The sequence below is a fragment of the Ascaphus truei genome, chromosome 4 (genome assembly GCF_040206685.1).
Source record: "Ascaphus truei isolate aAscTru1 chromosome 4, aAscTru1.hap1, whole genome shotgun sequence".
NCBI classification, from domain to species: Eukaryota; Metazoa; Chordata; class Amphibia; order Anura; family Ascaphidae; genus Ascaphus; species Ascaphus truei.
Genome location: NC_134486.1, coordinates 84,603,262 through 84,623,286, shown reverse-complemented (window position 1 = coordinate 84,623,286; position 20,025 = coordinate 84,603,262). Strand labels below are relative to the sequence as shown.

The 20,025-nt window shown below is 38.1% G+C and overlaps 1 protein-coding gene across 5 annotated transcripts in view; it reads left to right on the top strand.

Moving 5' to 3' along the window:
• The window catches only part of AFTPH (aftiphilin), a 54,480-nt gene extending 34,898 nt beyond the window's left edge, over nucleotides 1–19,582 (top strand). The window contains exons 3-10 of one of the 5 annotated variants that reach the window (XM_075596121.1): nucleotides 13–164; nucleotides 3,371–3,497; nucleotides 4,409–4,465; nucleotides 5,201–5,323; nucleotides 8,246–8,306; nucleotides 10,259–10,342; nucleotides 14,575–14,698; nucleotides 18,410–19,582. In XM_075596121.1, the coding sequence (XP_075452236.1) occupies nucleotides 13–164; nucleotides 3,371–3,497; nucleotides 4,409–4,465; nucleotides 5,201–5,323; nucleotides 8,246–8,306; nucleotides 10,259–10,342; nucleotides 14,575–14,698; nucleotides 18,410–18,554 (873 nt within the window). In that variant the 3' untranslated portion in view covers nucleotides 18,555–19,582. Of the gene's footprint in view, nucleotides 1–12; nucleotides 165–3,370; nucleotides 3,498–4,408; nucleotides 4,466–5,181; nucleotides 5,324–8,245; nucleotides 8,307–10,258; nucleotides 10,343–11,315; nucleotides 12,225–14,574; nucleotides 14,699–18,409 lie in introns of those variants that run through there. The other 4 variants (XM_075596122.1, XR_012800936.1, XR_012800937.1 and 1 more) reach the window with 4 other exon arrangements.
• The last annotated feature ends 443 nt before the right edge of the window (nucleotides 19,583–20,025 follow it).

Below are 20,025 nucleotides of genomic sequence, written 5' to 3'. Positions count from 1 at the left end.
TCTCTTATGTAGCAATCATTACTGAGTCGTCTCGAGCGAATTATCCAAGTGTGTTTTCCTCCTCCTCATCCTGTTGCTGAAATAGATGAAAATGTATCACCCCTGGATCATATGCTAGAAACAGAAAAGTGTGAGAGAACCTCCAAGTCCTTGTCTACTGCTAGGTAAGAATCCACGTGTTCCTTTTTGTGTAATTGTTACAGCTGTTTTGAGCTGAAAAGCTTGCATATTGCAGTCTGTCCATGTCTGAAGTGTTTATAAGAACCAGGCCTTTCGAAACTGCCCATTTTCATTTTGGGGAGTTTAAATAATATATTTTTTAAATGGCTTCCCAGATGTGTACGGCTAGTTTGGTTTCACCTCCCACCGGCTTTTTCATCTCCCGAATTTAAAATGGTGAAATGTCTCTTGCTTTGTTTTCAGGTATTTAATTGACCTAATAAAGCATTATGGCTTTACACCAGCCAGACGGCTTAACCTGCAAGAGGCTATAATTGGTGGTCTGCTGCTTCACACCCTGGAGTAAAAAAACATTTATAAAAACATAAAAGTAATCCCTATGTGCATATATAATAAGCCACATAGTAATTCATTCAGAACCCTAAGGGATGTTAATGAAGATACAGTCCTTGTTATTTGCAAAATGATACTGCCTTGGAGGTCACTTTTCATCCTTGGGGATTCATAAGTACAGTAGATGGTTATCCCTGGAGTACAGCTCATGTTACCATGTACAAGAATACATTTTTTTGTGTGTTTGTTTGAACATCTATGGCTAGTGCTGTACAAATACATCCCATTGAAGCCACACGTTGCAGAAAGGGAAGGAAGTAATGCAGACAGTTCTAAAATAAATGGGCAATTTAAGGGTGTTGAGAGCATTTTGAAAAAAAAGTATGACTTTTTTTGTCTTATGTTCAATATGTAATGGTCACGTAAGAAAACTACAAAGTATCATGGAACAATTATTCCCGTAGGATGTAGATCTAATAGAGGTTTGTTGAAAGGGGGAGACCCGCGTAGGACCGAATTGAACATTTTGACTAGGTTACATGTGTTTCACTGACATTTTGTACAGTATTCAAATGAGGGTGGGTTCCTGCAGAATTGATTCCCACTACTTTTAGATCCGGGATTCCCAATATACTTACCGGATTAGTTGCGGATGTTTCAGCTCTGATCCAGGCAATCAAAATCCGGTGGGTCTCTCGGTCCAATAGGAAGCTACAACGGGGGTTTCCCATTGGCTGACCGTGGATGCCATCTTTGCAAATCGGAGGAGGAACTAAACCGGCAAGTATCTTGGTAACCAGGGTGTACCCAAAGCTAAAAATAAAGGCGTTCAGCTCCAGAGGTTTAAATGTAAAAATTCATACGTAAAATGCACAGGATTGCGGCTTCAAAAGAATGTTTAGGACCTCGAAACATTGGTCTATCTAATTTTTTTTGTGTGATCAGATTGAATCGCTCGGACCTACAGATATGTTCAGTTCTTTCTTCATTTTATTGTTCCTTGTAAAGTAATTGCGAGGCCGCCACCAGGAGATGAGGTTAGAATTACAGGGCACACTCTAAATAAAAATGTATTCGTTTTCACAGGAGCCAAATAAGGCAATACTTTACTTAAAGCATGATTTAATTTCATCACTTGACCAGTTTGCATGTGTGTGTGTGTGTGTGTGTGTGTGTGTGTGTGTGTGTTGCATAGCTGGATGCTTCTGAATTAATTGCAACATAAATATACTTTGCTAGGTGTGCCGGCACATTTTGGTTTCCTATAATCTTGTGGGCCAGCTGTTGTGATCTAATTTTGAAGGGGTACTTGACAGCATTGGTGCGGTGTATTTTTGTAACACTGTACAAATATTTTTGAATACTGTCAACTATATATTATTTCTAAAAAAATAAAAATAATTTTTTTTACCTAAATTAAAATGGCCCTTGTAACTTGGTGACATTAGTCCACTTCGAAGTACCTTATCTGAGAAGATTAAGGAAAGATGGCTTCACTGATGAGATCCCCTGCAGTTTGCATGGACGAAACAGCGCTGTGCTGCCTGGTGGAGTGGAGAAATAATAAATATTTGTTTTCCTATATTGCTTACATTGTACTGTGCACTGTACTGATCATTGATCAGGCACGAGTCCCTGTCCCATATAGCTTACAATCGAATTTTGGTGCCTGAGACACGCAGATTGGGTGTGTTGTTTAGGGTCACTAGGTGATCTGAACCGGCTTCAAAGACAATGACACAGTAACACTGCTGTGTATGCTCACCGTCCCTGAAGAAGTCACTCAGTTTACCATGTGAACTCTGCTGCAGGCACAGAGCCTATTAAAATGCAATCAAAACCGAGTAGGAAAAAAATTCAAGACAGGTCATTTTTGTAGGGTGCCGGAATAATAATTAAGGATTTTATCCAGTAGGATTTTTTTAACGGGCTCCTAATTGCATCTACTGTACTTGCTATAAGAAAATTAATTACCAATATACAGTATGTTGATAATTGGTAACCACAGACTGACAGACTCTAACTCTCTTTATTTTATTGCGGGAGTAATTTCTGTTTGCCCATTATCTGTTATGTCCATAAACACTTATTTCATCCTTTTTGATTTTTGAGGGTTACTCTTTTATAATTCAAGCCATTCTTAAAAATAAAGTTTGAAAGTGTGCAACTTGATGTCTGACTGCAGCATCGGGGAACAGTTTATTTTTCTATTCTTTTAGGCATTTCCTGCTGATTTATATTATTCTCTCCTTTGCACCACCCCAGCAGGTTAATGAATGTACTCAGTCAAGCAGATTCTGTTTTTGAGAGGGACTGAACGTTTTTAAAATCTGCATTCCTTTCAAAAACATTTTACGGAGATGTACATTACACCCCACCAGTTTTTCCTTTCACTTTCCTATTGAAGTATAGTCTCCACTTGGCCAGCTTTTTACTATTTGCACATTTGCATTCAAGAGCTACAAAGCCCTTCAACTGCAACATGATCCTTTTGCCCCCGCCTGGTGTATTTTCATCAAGCTAAAGGTATTGTGTGTGTTCTGCCTTTTAATGATGCCCGTGTGAGATGGGCAATTAGGATGTAGCCTATTACGTACACTTCAGATTGCTATATTAATTAGAAAGCTGATAAAGTCTCATTAGTAAACCCTCCACTGTCTGACATGGGCATCATTTTCCAATTAGAATTCCGGATAATAATGTCCTTAGGACACTTATAATTCTAGCTCTCCCTTAAGTGACTGTATTTGGGAGCAGATGTGTAATTGGCAGATGTTATGTATTCTGTGAATTAGAGGTGGATACGCTGTGGAAGCCGCTTCTTAATGACCTTTTTCATTTTCCGTGGCGTACACAGAGAAGTGCTGGACATGTGGACAGAGCTGCAGGATATTCATGATGCCTATGGATTGAAGTACCAGTGGGGTGGTTCACACAGCAACAAAAAGCTCCTTTGCTCCCTTGGAATCGATACGAGGAACATAGTGAGTGTATTACACATCCTCCTGTGTCTGTACATAATAGAAAAAGAACAGTTCCTGATAGGCACACTCTCTAGGAAAGCAGGAATCGGTTAAGTAAACCAGCTAAGCCGGTGTTCATGCGCAGACTTCGTACAGTATACTTCTTGATGGTGTTCTGGACCAATGATTTTAACCTTTGAACACTTTCACTGCCTGAGAGGCTATCAAAGGTGTTAAGAACCCCCGAGTCCTCTCAAAAAGTTTTTCTGGCCATGGGCCATCCATATGGCCATAAGGATTTTTTTTTTCCTCTGTTTTTGTTTATTAATATATTACATGTAATTTAGTTCACAATATATTACGTACTTTATTAACTTGAAAATGTCATTGAATATTTTAAGTAGATTCTAGGATACTGTTTTCCCATGGATCAGTTAAATATCCCTCCATTGGCCAGTTTTCACAGGACCCCTGAGAAAATTATCACATTTAAACTTTCCTTATCATATTCTAGTGAAACAAGTGTGTTCTGTTTTACATTTTTTTTTTTCTTTTTGTGTAGTTAGTTTTTGTTTTGTGTGTGTATATATCTATATCTACCTCTATCTCTTAATGGGACTGTTTTTCGTATTTTGCTTTCAATTACCCCTGTAAAGCCTGTTAATGCTTTCCACTTTCATTCTCTCCTTCCCTTGAGTGACATTTCCTTCCACATAAGTGAAAGGGTCAAGGTCTTCCCCTCCCTGCCCCAACCAAAGCCAGGGGGGGATTTAAGTGCCCCAATCAGCACTGTTGCAGTTTAATGGATAACGCCCAAAGTCTGCATGTGCATTCTCCTTATTACTCTGATGGGGACTGAGCTGGTATAAAAAATAATGACATTATTGTTTACAAAATGTCAGTGTATACAAGTAATTGTATACTTTCTGCAGCTTTTTACAGGTAACAAGAAGCAACCTGTTATTGTGCCCATGTATGCAGCTGGTTTGGTAAGCGCTATAGTGTTAATACAAATATTTATTTGTTAACCCATCACTACCATATATACTCAAGTGTTGGCACCTTTCAAATTTTTGAGATGCGTTAACAATACTTTTTGCAACGTCTAATGTTTGGATGATAACTAAATCTCTTGTGATTAACTTTTTGTGTCTTCAAATTGTTTAATGCCCTTTTTGTAAGGTCATTATGACTAATCAGTAGGCAAACAGATAAGAACAACACTAAGTATCTGATAAGAATGTATTGCATAGGACCTGATGAAAATAAAGTATTCATTGGTTCACAGAAAATAAACATGTTTTCACTTTAAGGGCACTTGAACCTTTCTAGGTTACATAAATTGCTTGAATTTTTTTTTTTTAAGAATGTAGTTCTTGATGTAAAATGCTTATGGTACATTTCCCTTGTATCCGGTAGTTATTGTATAAATTATTCACTTAAGTTTCTGGTCAGAGATAATGGTGTATTTATGCTGATAAAACTGCCACATTTTCATTGGAAAGCTTTCCGTGCAAAATGGGAGTTAACCCTTTAGTTGCGCTTTGACGTAAAATAAAACATGTTGGTCCTGTAGGTAAATACTGTATTAATTATTACACTTCACTTGTGCTGAGGTTTGAAATGGAAGTTTCTGGCCACCAGGGGGCGTATGAACAAAGTGTGAAATGACTACGTTTTCTCACTTTCATATACTGTAATCCAGTTATTTAACACTGATGCAGGGCATGCTAGAACCAACCAAGGAACCTCTGAAGCCTTTATCTGCTGCAGAAAAAATAACATCAATAGGACAAGCGTCACCTGTTTGTCCAGATGAGAGCATTTGTACATCTGATCAATTCCAGGTAAGGACGACGATGGGATTATACAGTAACCTATATTTTTTATTTGTGTGTGTAATAAATATGTATGTGTGTAACACCACCCCCCACCCCCTGCACAAAACTAAAGACCAAATCAGTGGGGTCTCTAATATTATAATCAATTTTTCTTGGTTCAATACGTTGTTTGGCATTTTGAATTTAAAAATCATTGGCTGCAGAAATGTGGCTGTACAATTCCTATCAGTGTTTGTGAGCATCAAATATTCCAATAATTTCTGTAATATTACATTGGCTCGGACTCTCAAATGGCATTTTACGATCGGATCTTGAGATATTCTTTGCTCACAACTCTAAGTACAGAACTTCTTCCTAAAGCCTTAATACACTGGATATAAATGGCTCCTGACTTTACCTGAAACATTAGTACTAAGGAACATATGTCTCCTTATATTATTCAAGAAAACTGCAGCCTGATATCTATCTCATACAATATTTGTGTTCCTAAACTTCATTTCGGTGCTCTTTTTTTTTTTTTAATCATAGCGACTCTTACATTTTATAAAACAAACCAAATGTCTTCTTCCCTATTGTGTAAAAATACAATCTCCCAAGGATTTACCATTTACTACATGCATACGGTAGAGAGAGATTACATGAAATAGTCCAAGCCACCATGGTACTTTGCCTAATAAGACCTTCAAGTGAATGGGTTTTGGTTTATACTGCTGCTCACATATGGTTACTACACCTGTGAATGAGTTGAGGGATCCCTCGTCACCCCCAGCCTGTTCAGAGTTGGACCCTCTAGTTCTCCTATGTACGCAATATTGTAGAAAAGGAAAACTCTGAAGTGTTTCGTGGAAACCTTTGCTGGGCGTCAAGAATTGCAGTGCGGTTCCTTCGAGCGTAGATCATCACATCACTGCCGGAGATCAAACCAATTAACGCAGCAATCCTTCCCAAAATCGCTCTCTAGGCCCCCTGGTTTCCGCGATGCTTACAGTTTTTGGTGCCGGTGAACTTCCCAGATTTTCAAAGATGATGCCTGTGGTAATGTAATAAGATGCTGCAACGTCATCCATTGTGACACCCTGTTGGCCTACAGTTTGATGGCCCTTTTTAAATTTTTACCAGGAGGGAGTGGGAAAAAAAACAAAAACTTGAAGTATGTCGGGAGGCAGGTCGTCACTGAAGCTGAAAGCAATTAGCACATTATGCAATAAAAATCAATACAAATATTAAATTCCACAATGGCCATTTACATTTCTTAGGGGCCTCTGAATGGGAAAGTGTTTGTGAATCAAGTGTCTTCTTTACCCTTATCCCCACCCTGTCCTTATCAGAGAACCAATCACGTTAAGGGGAGGAGGGACTCTGGCTGCACAAGCGCATACTGATCTCGCAGTGATCTCACACATTAGGGAGCAGCCAGAGGAAATCCAGCCCCTCCCAAGTCTAACTTTAACAAATACATAAAAATACTATTTTAGCTTTGGGTAAGTAAAGGTATAGATTACCCAGAAGAGACCCCTTAAACATGTCACTAAACCTGGCTGCTTTATGGCCAAGATATAGTTTGTTGATCTGTAATTATAGTCGTTATGCGATATTCATTCTGTACTTGTAATTTTTAAGGGCCATCCATTACTTTATTGGTGCTGATATTTAGCCTTTAAGTGCTAATACCGTGAATAATTGTCAACACCTGCCTTATATTATGTTCACATGCAATAAAGAAATGTATTTTTAAAAATGTCACTGGAATTAATTCACTTTGGTCCAAGGAGGGGGTTGCCCCTTTAAGTTTACCTTTTGTGCCTAAATGTATTTATTTTCTCTAAAGAAGTTCCCAGCCCCCTCAGAGAACATTTTATTTTTGTTATACACAATAGCACCATGAATTGCATGTCTTATATGACAACATATAGTCTTAAGGCTGAGTTCCCACTTGCGCTGAGCGAGTGGCGCTTGCCACGGTTACTTACATATATAGATATATGTAAGTCCCCACGCGCGCGCTCATGAGCGGGCAAACACGCTCACCCGCACTCGGCATAAAAACGAACTTTCTAGCGCGCTCAACTACCCGCAATGCCCCCCCCCCTCTATCCCCCGCGTAAATGCCAGGACACCCGGCACTCGTGCTTGGAGCGCTCTCCAAGCATGAGCGCGCTCAGTGCCAGCGGGGACTCTGCCTAAGGCTGCGTCCATAGCACGGGAAGCCGTGCTGAGCCGTGCGGACGTGCCGCGCTGAGCCCCTGCATCCTCAATGAGGATGTCTTTTTAGAGGGGGCTCACGCGAACGCCCGCAGGCGTGCTGAGGAGTTGGATTTTTCAGCCGACAGCCAAGCTATTTTTCAGAGCGCTGTCGGCTGAAAACATCCAATCAGCGCGAAGCAGCGTCAACGTCACGGCGCCGTCACTGCCCCGCCTCCCCCCGTCTCCCGATCGCGTCCGCTGGCTCGCCTGCATGTGCATGAAATCGCACAGATTTCAGCAGGCGAGCCTCAGCTCTGCTACCCCCTCTATGGATGTGGCCTAAGACTAATCGCGCTTTTACATTACAAGTGAACCAAGCTATATGCTGCCAAAGGAGCATTAACTGGTCCACGTGTCCGTTAAATTTGAATAATAATAGTGATAATTAATTTGTTCAGCAATGTGCTTGGTCCTTCCTATAAAGGGTCACATTTGAATGAATGTGTTGAAATACTATGCTCTTCTACAATTGAACAGTTTGTGTTGGTGGTGTTCACCTTTTCTGTATTTGAAGGGGGATTATATTATGGTTGCACTGTACAGTAGCTTAAAGCCACATGTGATGGTACTTTCCTGCACACATTTAAGTTTCATTTTAGTTGAATGTCGTTTTTTCTTCTTTGACTGTTTGTGAAATGCAGTAATATGAAGGCTAATTAGGATTTCCCCTCATCTCCCTTGCAGGAATCTCTCCCACCTGTCCAGTTTGACTGGAGTAGCAGTGGCCTTACCAACCCTTTAGATGGTACGTCTCTCCGTAGAGCCTCTAGCACCAGAGCGAGGCTTAAGAAAGCTTCAGAGTTCAGACACACCTCTCTCTGCTGATCTTCTTATTCATTTTTTATTTTTTTTAGTATTATCTTTGAAAATTCAGGCTTTCTTTCTGCTTTGCTATTTCAACATTCACAATTAAGCTTAAGAAGTACAAATATGCACACGGAAATAGAAAAAAAGTAATTGTTGGAGCACATTTGGTTAAAAAAAAATAGTATGGTCTGAATTTTCTTATCTAGCTATTTTACATTACATTTACAGTACGAAAGTGGAAGTTTTCTGTGGGAACTTTTCATATACATCTCTCAAACACTTTTAATATTACAAAGCGATTAGTAAACGTATTTTGAGAGACACCTTTATATATGGAAAGTTTTTTGTTTTTTTTCTTTTTTTTTCTTTCTTGTATTACACAATGAAGAACCAGGTATGTTATGAACCGTTTACGATTGGTGCCTTTTTATATCTTGCGTTGTTTTCCTACATTTCCAACTACACCCTTCTATAGTAATTCCTCCCTCTTTTTGCTCCAAGTCAGTATTACTGGCCATATTTGCTAAGCTGCAAGGCACCCTACATCCCATTCAGGTAAATGGGCCATTATCATTATGTACCTTATGGCTTTACACAGTTTAAATATGGCCCTATCTCACATACTGCTATGGATAGGGATATATATATATCTATATCCACATAGAAAATTTGGTTATGATCACAGTTCATGGAAAGTCTTTTATTGTACTTTAGAGAATACAGTATCTAGATTTTCACATTTCATCGTCCATGGATTCTGTTCGCTTAATCCACCAAGTCCTATGCACTGACATCTAATGTATCTGCAGATCTTTCAGTGAAAAACACCACTGAAAATGTGCTCACCCCTAGGCATGTACCTGCAAAACAAAAAATGATCCTTTGTCAGATTAAGGAAGGAAAGCCTGGATTGTTTTAGATTTGTTTATTGCTGTTGTCTGGTGACACGTAACTTCAGCCAAACCTTTTTTTTTTTTTTCTTTCTTCTTAAAGAAATGCATCCTATGTTAGATTTATTTACTTTTAGCATATTAAACGGGAACAATTCAGTTTTAGTCTCAAGGATGAATCTTCACGTTGCATTTTAGACAGCATTTCATTCATACCCTATTTTGTGTGAAAGGGATTAATTATGCCCTTATTCTGTACCAATCTTATTGCATCTCCTACAGTGATTATATATACACTGAGCATACAGTTGTATTTGTGTATATATATATATATATATATATATATATATATATATATATATATATTTTATATGGTGCTTTTCATTTTCTGTATGTATTAAGGTTTTGTGGCCAATTTGAAATATACCTGCAGTTTCTGACTATAGAAGTAGTGGTTTTGCATTCAATGATGAAACTCGTTTTAAGTGAGAATTAAGAACTGTTAAAAAAAAAAACACCAAAAAAAACCTGTGTATAAAATCAACTACTCAAAATCCCAAACTACACTTTTACGAGTGTTAGTCAAAGGAGAACTACATATTACATTTTTTGCTTTTTAGTATTAAAATACTATCCGAGGCTTACTCACTTTGCACACAAACTGAATTGTTTCCCTTTAAACAGTAGTGTTATCTTTTTGTTCTTTCTCTTTCCTAAATACCTGCAATTCAGCAGACATATACTGTATGTCTACTAAATACATTTCTGATGTGAATGTATGGATTGTATAGGTGGGAAATGCACACAAAATTGAATGTCTTAACCATTATAACTAATAATGTAAGCTTTTTTCTGATGTCAGTATTTATTTTAACTGTGCAATGCCTACTAGTGTTAACTTGCATGTTGAAGTGTGTGTCTTACCCATTTTTACACACCACCCCCTTCCTTTGGCTTACCTTCTTTATGGCTGCCTACAACACGGTCACTGAATTTCAAGCTAGTGGAGGTTCCACTCTTCTGAACCTTGATTTCTTTGGGCCCGTGGATGACAGTGGCTCTAACAGCACCACCACAATCCCAGGTCAGCTGAGTGGTGAAACCGCAAATTAGACTTCTATCAGTTTGCTTAGAAAGCATGAGCACATCACTGTGGCTTTCCTATAAACAAGAAACCGGGTTTGTTTTGCACTTTCACAGGCTTTTGTCTCCTGCCTGTAATCCTTCTGTATGTGAAATGTTCAACCAGTGTTGTGAGCACATTTAAGGGACCACATTTAGCACTGGAGTGGTCTTCAATGCACTGCTCATCTTTTCAGAGCTGAATGTGTTCAATCACTAAAGACAATTTGGTCCGGTCATGCTTAAAAGTAGAAACCATGTTTAAGATGTGCGTTAAAATAGTCTGCAAAAAATGTTTTGGGAAATGCATTTCATTTGTTTAAAATCATATTCTATATATGTTTTATCAAACAATAATAAAGAGATGCAACCAAGTACATCATTATTGCTATATTGTAATTTGTCCTCTTACCAGTCACTTTGACATTTTAACTTAATTAGTTGAACATACAAAGCAGACTTTTTTTTTTTGCATTTTTCTCTATACAGTACTTGCATTATTTGGTGATGAGTAAAGGACACTTGACATTTTATCTTTAATAGCTTTGTAAACAAATCTGTTATATTATTTTTAACTGTACATGCACACACGCACTCTATGAATTGTACAGTTGTTAGCTACACTTCTATTAATCACTTCTGTTTGATTTGCCAGTTGAAGGTGCTTCTATATTTTTGAAATGTGATATTTCTAGAGTTGATATTAAGAGATATAGTTGGATCAAGTGACCCAGCATCAGCTCTGGAAAGGTGATATGCAGAGCATTGTAATTCATGGTGTCAAATATTATTTTAAAGCAGCAATATCCCCATTCTCCCCACCCCCCAATATTTTTTTTATAGCTTGCCTGAACTGGAGGGTCTTTCAGCTGATCTGTGTTACCCCGACTTCCTGCCAACCAAACGACATGTTTGACCTTTATTTTTTTTTCTAGTTTTCGAAAAAGAAGCAAAAAAATAATAATTCAAACATGGCTGCCAGTGTTACCAATAGACCCACGACTTGGCAGACTGAAGCAAGGCTTACCCCACGGCCATTTTGTGTCCACTGGACAGGTATACTAGACAAAATGTCTTGCAACTGGAAGATCCCTGAATCAACTCCTCTGGCACCCCCAGTTTACCCTGAAAATTGCGAGCAGCGCGTATTGCGGCTTTCAACTTGGCAGATATATTGCAAGTTATAGTACAGACACACAGGCAACTCAAATGTGTCTTTAGCATGTGGTGACTTGTATCCCAGATTCCCACATTAAGTATCTCTTCCTTCAATACTTCAAATTAAGACCACAATCCGTGCTGCTTTTTGTTTTGTTTTTTGTAACAATAAAACTTGCCTGGGTGCATTAGAATGAACAAGTCATAATTGAGGGCTTAGTCAACATGTGTATGTATCCATCCTTTAAAGGAAGTGGTCTCCTGGAGTCCAACGGCAGCACTCCAAGCTACAAGGACCCACCACTTACTGAGATATTTAATTTTGAAATTCCCTTACAATAATTCTTGCTCAGGAGAAACAATAAGGTCACTGGGGTCAGCCTCACTGTGGCAGCCAAAAGAAAGCTGTGACACCATCATGAGATGACATTGCAGCTTCCAATGGTGATACCACAGCCATTTTTATTTATTAAAAAAAAAAATTGCAAGTGTGGTCAAAATTACAACATTTTGTATCTCCGCAATCAGGAGCTCCCCAGAGCGTTGAGTGCAGAGGTTTAGGTCTGGGGACCCCCAGGTTCATATAAGGTAAAAAATAAACACTTGATTTTCGGGTGAATTGTTGCTTTAAATGCATTTTGACTGCTTTTCTGTCCTGTGGCAAAACTCACTTTCCCTTCCATTACAAATGAGATCTTTAAATAAAAAAAAGCATGAGGCATCTGGTACGTTGTACTTTATTAGTACGCAGGTGTGTATAACAATTGTGTGGAGTAGCGATACAGGATTTAAATTCTTAATCCTTTATTGTCCGCCCCCCCGTCCCCTCATGTACACATACTAATTAAATAAATATTTTAATATTAAAAAAAAAGCCTTATGGATATAATTTTTTTTCATTGTTGCATTCATATCAAGTGACCTGAAAAAAAAAAGAAAGTCACTGTGGATGTCACTTTGATAGAACAGCCAACAGTAACTTCTTACTTGTTTCTGGGAAAGTCACAGGTCGGAGCGTGCTGAACATTTGGGCGTGGGTTTCTTTTCTTGTGTACAAATGGTTTGTAGCCGGCCAATGATGCTATCACTGTAGCTCAGCTTTGAGTTATGTAAGAAAGTACTTCTACATTTTTAGTTGTAAACTAAATGTTCCAGCTCACTTCCTGTATGGGTTAGAGCTGAGTTTGTAACACTTGCTGGTGGAGGGGCCTTGAACGCAGTGCTTACCGCATGGCTTGTACAGCTCTTGTTTAAGGGGGCAGTCTCTCCAGTGAACCAATGGTTGGGGCATTTCAATACCTTTAAATAGATTTGATAACTTCCTAAAGAATATTTTTTTTAATGTTTTTACATTTTTAATGTTTCAATACTAATTAAATCCTCTAGGTGTTCTTATAAGCATTGCCAATAGTTTTATCATGAAATATGAGGTAAAGTCTTGTATACGTACTGTAGGCACATTTTGAATCCATTTTTTGTTTTGTGCAAACTGATAATGCGGTCTTCGTTGGCCAAAGTGCTAATAAGGATAAGATTAGAATTACACAGACCCAAAGAAAATAGAATGGGATTGTTTTTTCACGGGAAACAAAGAAGAAAAAAATACAGCTTCATCTATGCTGTTTCAAAATCAAACATGACTGTTTACAGAATCGGTGCAGAGAACATTGTGTCGTAAATATAGAGTCAATAGTGTATAAAACAGACAATGTCCGTTTATGTTCTAATTACTATTAACAGAACAAGCAGGAGGAAGGTTTTAAGAGCCTTGTTTTCTTGTCTGTGAGAACAGAGGTTGTATGCTAAGGAACAATAGGGAAGGATAAGCTTGCAGAGCTGTCTGAGACGTGAATGTGCTCACAAGTGGTATTTTTATTTGCTGTAACTTTTTGTTTTTTTACGAAGCGAGGAATTCACTTTTTGGGGGGCAGGATGAGGGATTTACAGAAGTCATTTAGTCTGTCCAGGGCATCTAAACCTATCACCATTTAGGTGCATATTTTTACAACTTAAAAAAAAAATCCTTAAATACCTAGTAAAGCAAATTTAAAAAAATAATGTATATCTATATAGCTTTAAAAAAGCAAAATAATTTACTGCTTGGATTTTTTTTTTTTTTGGGAAACCTCCTTTAGCCAGAACATTTGGTACAATATTTGTGCATCTCCTAATGGTATCTATGCTTCAGCAAGCTTGCTGCTAGTGTGAAATCTAAAGTTTTCTGTGTTTTCTGCATATTTCTGTAAACATCTGGGTCTAGTAAATGAAGTTTTCTGGACATTTGTAAGATGTAACCTGTAAAACCTAACATTTTCTGACACCTTGTTTTAAAATACAAGAATATCAATAAGTAAGGCAAATACTTTAATTTCAACTTTATTAGGGATTTTGCATATAACTTGCATTTGTAGTTTTTTTTTTTTTTTTACACGTACGGAACACAAGGCACATTACTTTCATTTTTGTGCACAATATATAAAAAACATTTGTAAAATGTAATTTACTATCAATTCAGGCTTGGAATTAAAAAAAAAAAAAAAGCTATTGCTTTAAACTATTTATTTTTACACCTCTGCCACATTTTTACATTTGTTTTAATTCAAATTTATAATATAGGATATAGGTAATATTATGCCCCTTGCATACCATTTTAATTGCACAGGATTTACGAATCATGGGAACAATTTATAAACATTTACCTTTTTGTATTTGGTTTAATTACATTATAATTCAGATTTGTATCTTTCCCATATTGGAGTTAAGGAAGTAAGATCTTAAATCAGCATTTTACTACATAAAATGTAGTACATAAAATGTACAGATGTCATTCTAGTGAGAACTACGTACCTATTTTATGGGGGGGGGTTCCATTTTCAGGTCTCTCCTAGTCCCAGTATATTTAAAATGTCCGACCTGATGTTGTGTGGCTCAGATGTTTAAAGAAGTAAGAGTTCTTAACTTTTTGTAGTGAACCGAAGTAATGATGTGTCCGCATCACACCATGCCATCACTGATTTTATGATTTTATAACATAAGGTGTGGATCCAGAGTTGTATGAGTTGACCACCTCAAAGCTGGAATGCTCCAGCTCAAGCAGCAAAGTGACGGATGCATTTGCGAGACTCATGTCCACCGCGGAGACGACAAGCACATCGGCAAGGTAAAGTATAGTACCACCAAATTTGTGCTGCATATGTCGCGCTCTGAATCTAGCTTCCATGGAGACACTGCTAATTAAAATGGCAAGTGATGGTCTACCATGTAAAGCCATATTTTTGCCGAGAACACACTGCGTTTGGAGCCAACAGAATCCAGTTCTCTGGCGATTTTCATTGAACTCCTGTACATGTACAGTATATTGATTGGCCTTAGCTTTATTCATGATGGGAGCTGTTCCATTGGCTGCATTTTCACAGATTTGCAGCTGCTGACCGTTTTCTATGAATAATGTACAAAATTCAAATGATATATTTTTGTATAACCAGGTCCTCATACCTTTTACAGGAATTGTGTGCATGTATGTATGTATATGTATATATATATTCCAATTTTGATGCGTGTATATAACGGATTGGTTTTAAAGATGCAGTCCCTGCTAAAATGAACCAATGGCAGCATCATGTTTAAGGGGTTAAATATGCATAATTGTACATTTTTATTAAAATCAAACACCTAGAAGTATAATTGTTTTTTTTGCCTGTGCAAACTCTTATTTCAAACACTATCTTCCCCCACTTACCTTATCTTGGCTCTCTAAGGACAAGGTTGGCTAGGGTTACTTAAGTGTAAATAATTGTTTGGAAAAACTTTCTTCCGTTCAGAGGTTTTGGAGAAAGTGATACAGTACTTGCTAAACGGGGCAGTCCAACGTAACCGTAAAAGTGTTTTTTGTTCTGCTTTTTGTTTTGTTTTTTAAAGTAACTGATCAATGTTCTAATTATGACTTCATAAATATTGTAAAAACTATCACAAGCCTTTGTTTACCATGAAAGATTTGCAGTAAAAAAACAAAAACTCCGTCCTATTAAATATGCCACTGTCCTTCGTTCACTTTAATTCTAGGCCAGACTTTCCCTTTACTTTCAAAGAAACAAAAGCAGCTCTATTTTTACTGTGAACATCTGGGTAACTTCGGCTACATATAGAAAAACAAGTACTGTATTTATAAACCATTCGTGCTGATAACACCCTTAGTAATTTGCCTCCTTAGAAACTTATTCTATTTATTTGAGGTGGGGAGGGTTGAATTCTTCTATATTCTTTGGATCTCTTTTGTAATTATTATTCTTTACCATTATCCATTTGAACTAATTATGCCGCAGCAATTACCCAGGCAAACCACACAATGGGAAGGCTATGGATGAGCAATCTCCCTGCATATACAATGGTGTTATCGCAAAAGCGATTAGGTGGGGAAAATCAAACAAACTCCAAAGCATTTGGTTACTAGGGAGACATTGTTAAAACAATTATTGAATACTTGGTCTTATTTATTTAAAATGGTGTCGGCCACCTGCATTTAACCTTGTGGACAGGCCACTGCCATTCGTTTAATTTGGTCCTAATGACCTCAAGCTATTAGTAAGGACATTGAAGTTCCAGTTGTGTCTTTCTCTCTGTAAAATATTGTTATATTTTTTTCTGGACTTTTAAAAACTGGTCAGCAGTGCGACTTTCTGAAAACGGCTTTATAACCTAATCAGTATGGCATCCATTCAGTATTCTTTACTCAAATGGGCATGAGGCCATGATGAGTCGCTGCCCTGTAGAGCTTCTAGTTGAATGATGGTTACTAAGACACAGGGAGTTTGAGTGACTTCACCTCTTCATTATAAAGCACTGCTCCCTCATTGAATTTGAAAATACATATATTTTTAAGACAAAGCATGAGGCTGTAGACCCCTCAAAAATAATTGTAACAGACAGGAAGTGTAATTGCAAAAAAAATGTCTATTTTACATGCACAAATTTAAATCCCCCAACTTATTAAAAAAAAAATATCAGTCAAACACTCCTATATAGAGCTCCATTGTGTGGCCATAATTACAGGCAGTCCTCAGTTATCCAACGGAATCCCTTCTGGAAGTAGCGTTGGAAAGTGAGTCCCATGTTAATCAGTGGCGGTGAGCGTTGGATAACGCATTCCGGTGTCGAAAAACGTCCCATAGAGTTGAATTGTAAAGCGTTTGATATGCCATTCGTTGTAAAGTGAAACGTTGGATAGCGAGGAATACCTGTATTACTCCGTGTCCCATATAAAAGTATTGTGGCTCTTCCATATTGGTAAGTCGTCTTTTTTAAAGACGATGCTTTTTTTTTTTAACCATGATCAGATTCCTGTTGAACTGTCCACAACAAAGTGCAATGTGGTGAACTGTGTCCTGTGCCTTTAAATATATATCTTTCTATATCATGGGTGGGGGATATTTCCATTGGCTTGGGTTGCTAAAAGTTACCCTGCGGTCATTGGCCCTGATGCACTACATTTTGTTAGGCTATTTAACATAACGTTAGCTGAAATTAACATTAGATGCATACTAAGGAAATAGCGCTAATAAGATATGCCCAATGTTAAATAAAGAAAAATGGAATTAATAACAAATGTGCCATTCACAAGATTGTAAACATAGAAAATGTACATAGAAAATGATACAAAGGTGACAGCCATAAGAAGGTTGAAAATGTTGTAGTAGGCAAAAAAATTCAAACCAGTGATATATGATGTCCTTGAATAATCCCGAATGTGTCCTTTGACGTGTGAGGCCGAGCTCATACTTACCGAGTTGCTGCGTGCATGCATGCATGCATGACAAGCACTCACTGTTTTGGCATATGTGTTATCAATCTGCATGCGCGCCTGCCGGCGAAGAGGCGCGTTGACGTGGCAGCGTTTTTGAGGAGACAATACATTTTGTCTTTTCAGGCAGCTGCCATGTGATGTCAGCGTCGCGTGAGCTGGTTCAGCCAATGAGGGCGAACCAGATTTGTGATGCGTCCACCACGCCTCCCCAATCTCCTGCAGCCTAGTTCACATATCGCTTGGGCTGCAGGAGTGTGTGCGCAGGTAGTACAAGCTCTGCCTAAGGCCGCACTGGTTGCAAGGCCAGTGACGTCATAAAAGGGGCGGGCAGAGGCACAGAGAAGCTCCTGATTGGCCGCAAGGGGAGACTGTCGCCGAAAAAAAATCAAATAACCGTGACTACCACATTTTTGGTAGCACTGTTGCTCTGTCACCGTCGCGTGCACTATAAGCGCACGCGACGGCGACAATGCATTTGTTTTGACGCGATGGCGCCATCGTGTTGCAGTCGCCGGCACTATAAGTGCAGCCTAAGAGTTCAATGAAGCATATGATGGCGGTGGCAATTCCACAACTTTATAAAAGGATGAAACACATCCAAAGAGTATCTAAAAGAAAAGGAAGAGAAAAGGCACGTACCGCACAGCGTACATCTGTTTAAAATGTATTAATACAAAAGATTAAAAAAAACATCTAGGCACACTTGCAAGGAGAGTAAGAAATAGCACAAGTAGAGAGAATCTTATGATGAGATGGTAATCCATACATCCCGTCCTCACACGGTAAATGGCACCAAGAGCTTTTTTCCACAGGCTTGTAAAAATGACAAACGCTTTAGAACATGAAGGAAGCATATACTGTATGATACAAATGCAGGAAAATCTATTCTGGATGATGGTTCCAGTCTAACTATACCAGTGTAAAAAAACCAACATGGCTCTATTCCCAATTTAAAAACCGGAATTAAACGAACAAATGCTTTTTTTTTTTTGCCCTCCCCGTTCGGTTTTGCTGTTTCCATTGCTCTCCTCTGTTCTGTACTAACACACTTCCGTTTTTACTTCTTCACAGGAAGCCTAGAAGGGATGAGAATCTTAGCGAAGAGTCTGCCAAGGTCATTGCCAGCCTCCCCGACCTATCTTTCATGCATGCCAAGGTGTTGATGTTTCCAGCCACATTAACTCCTTCGACAAGTTCTCAAGACCATGTACACTGATTAGAAAAATCCCATTCAAAAAAAATAACACGAAATGCGTTTTATATCCTAACTTTTTAAGACGTAACAAAGCATTCTTGCTTTTAAATAAAATCGACAGTTCGGGTGATTTGTTGGCAAGCAGAACTAGGAGGATATACATTTGAATGTATATTTCAACACTGAAGTACTTCATTTATATGAGAAATTACAAAACAATTGTACATAATTGCAAGGGTGAACTTTTTTGATGTGTTGGGGGTACATACACTGGTGGATCCTTTCTTATGAAATCAAAAGCAGACAAAATGTGAACATTCAAACCTTCACTGCCTGTGAAATCCTGTTTTCAGGTTTAATTGAAATGAATGTCCTTTTTTTTTTTTTTTAGTTTTTCCAGTTGTATTGAATTTAGCCAACTGTTACATTTAAATGTTCAAAGTGTTGTTGATTTCCGTGTGTTTAATTTGGAGCTAAAGGTTTCCTGAAATCTGCTTAACCCCTTCACTGCAATTCGGTGCAGGCCCATCTGGCGGCAAAAGGGTTACGTCCTCTTCAGCTACAGCGGGCCATTTCAGTGACCCTTTGCTGTGTTTTTAGGATTCAACCATAACTTGCTCTTCGACTCTCTCGCTCCACTTTTTTTTTTTTTTTCTGTGTTGCAAATTAAAATTATTTTAAAGAACAGATGATATGGGGCTTATGAAAAGATCTGGTTATAATCCGCTTGATTTGGGTTAAGAAGGACCAAACTAATATGAATGTCTTTATCTAAAAATACTGTTATAATTTAGCTTGTTTTTGTTATTGTCTGTTGTACCACTATCCTTCTGATTTTGCACAGTGTAAAGAGGTATAATCATAGGTCGCTATGGTTTAGGCTGTACATACAGGGAAGACTTTGGGATGTAAATGTTTGGGGAAATTCCTATGGAAAAAAACGAGATTGATCTGTAACAACGAGGTCCACGTGCATGCCCAAGTTCTTTTGAAATGTAAGCGTGTACATTTTCTTTTAGCTTACACAGAAATAAAATAATTTAAAATAACTTGTGGTGTTTTTTTCCTGAGGGTTTTTATCTTTAGCACATTATGCAGCTGCTCTTGTTATAGACACTTTAAAAGCTACTTGGAAAAAACATTATTGAAGTATTTTTCACGTAAAAAGACAGTCATATTTATATTCAACCTGGGGAGGGAGGGGGTTGGGGAGGGAGGGGGTGGGGGAGAAAGCACCCTGGGATATCTAATATCTAATATAACCACATGACAATTTGCAAATGTATAAAATTGACCATGGGCTAAAGCGGTCTTCATTAATTCAGTCCATTTTTATATTGACTATTTCTAGTTTCCATATCTACAAGTGTCGTGTCTCTCCATCGCCAGGCTGCTGCCTTTTCAGTGTAGCATTCTTTCAGGCGTGATGTGCTTGTTGATATCTTGGAAGTAGAACATAAATGTAGGTTTCGTGCTATTTGGGCAAGCTCAG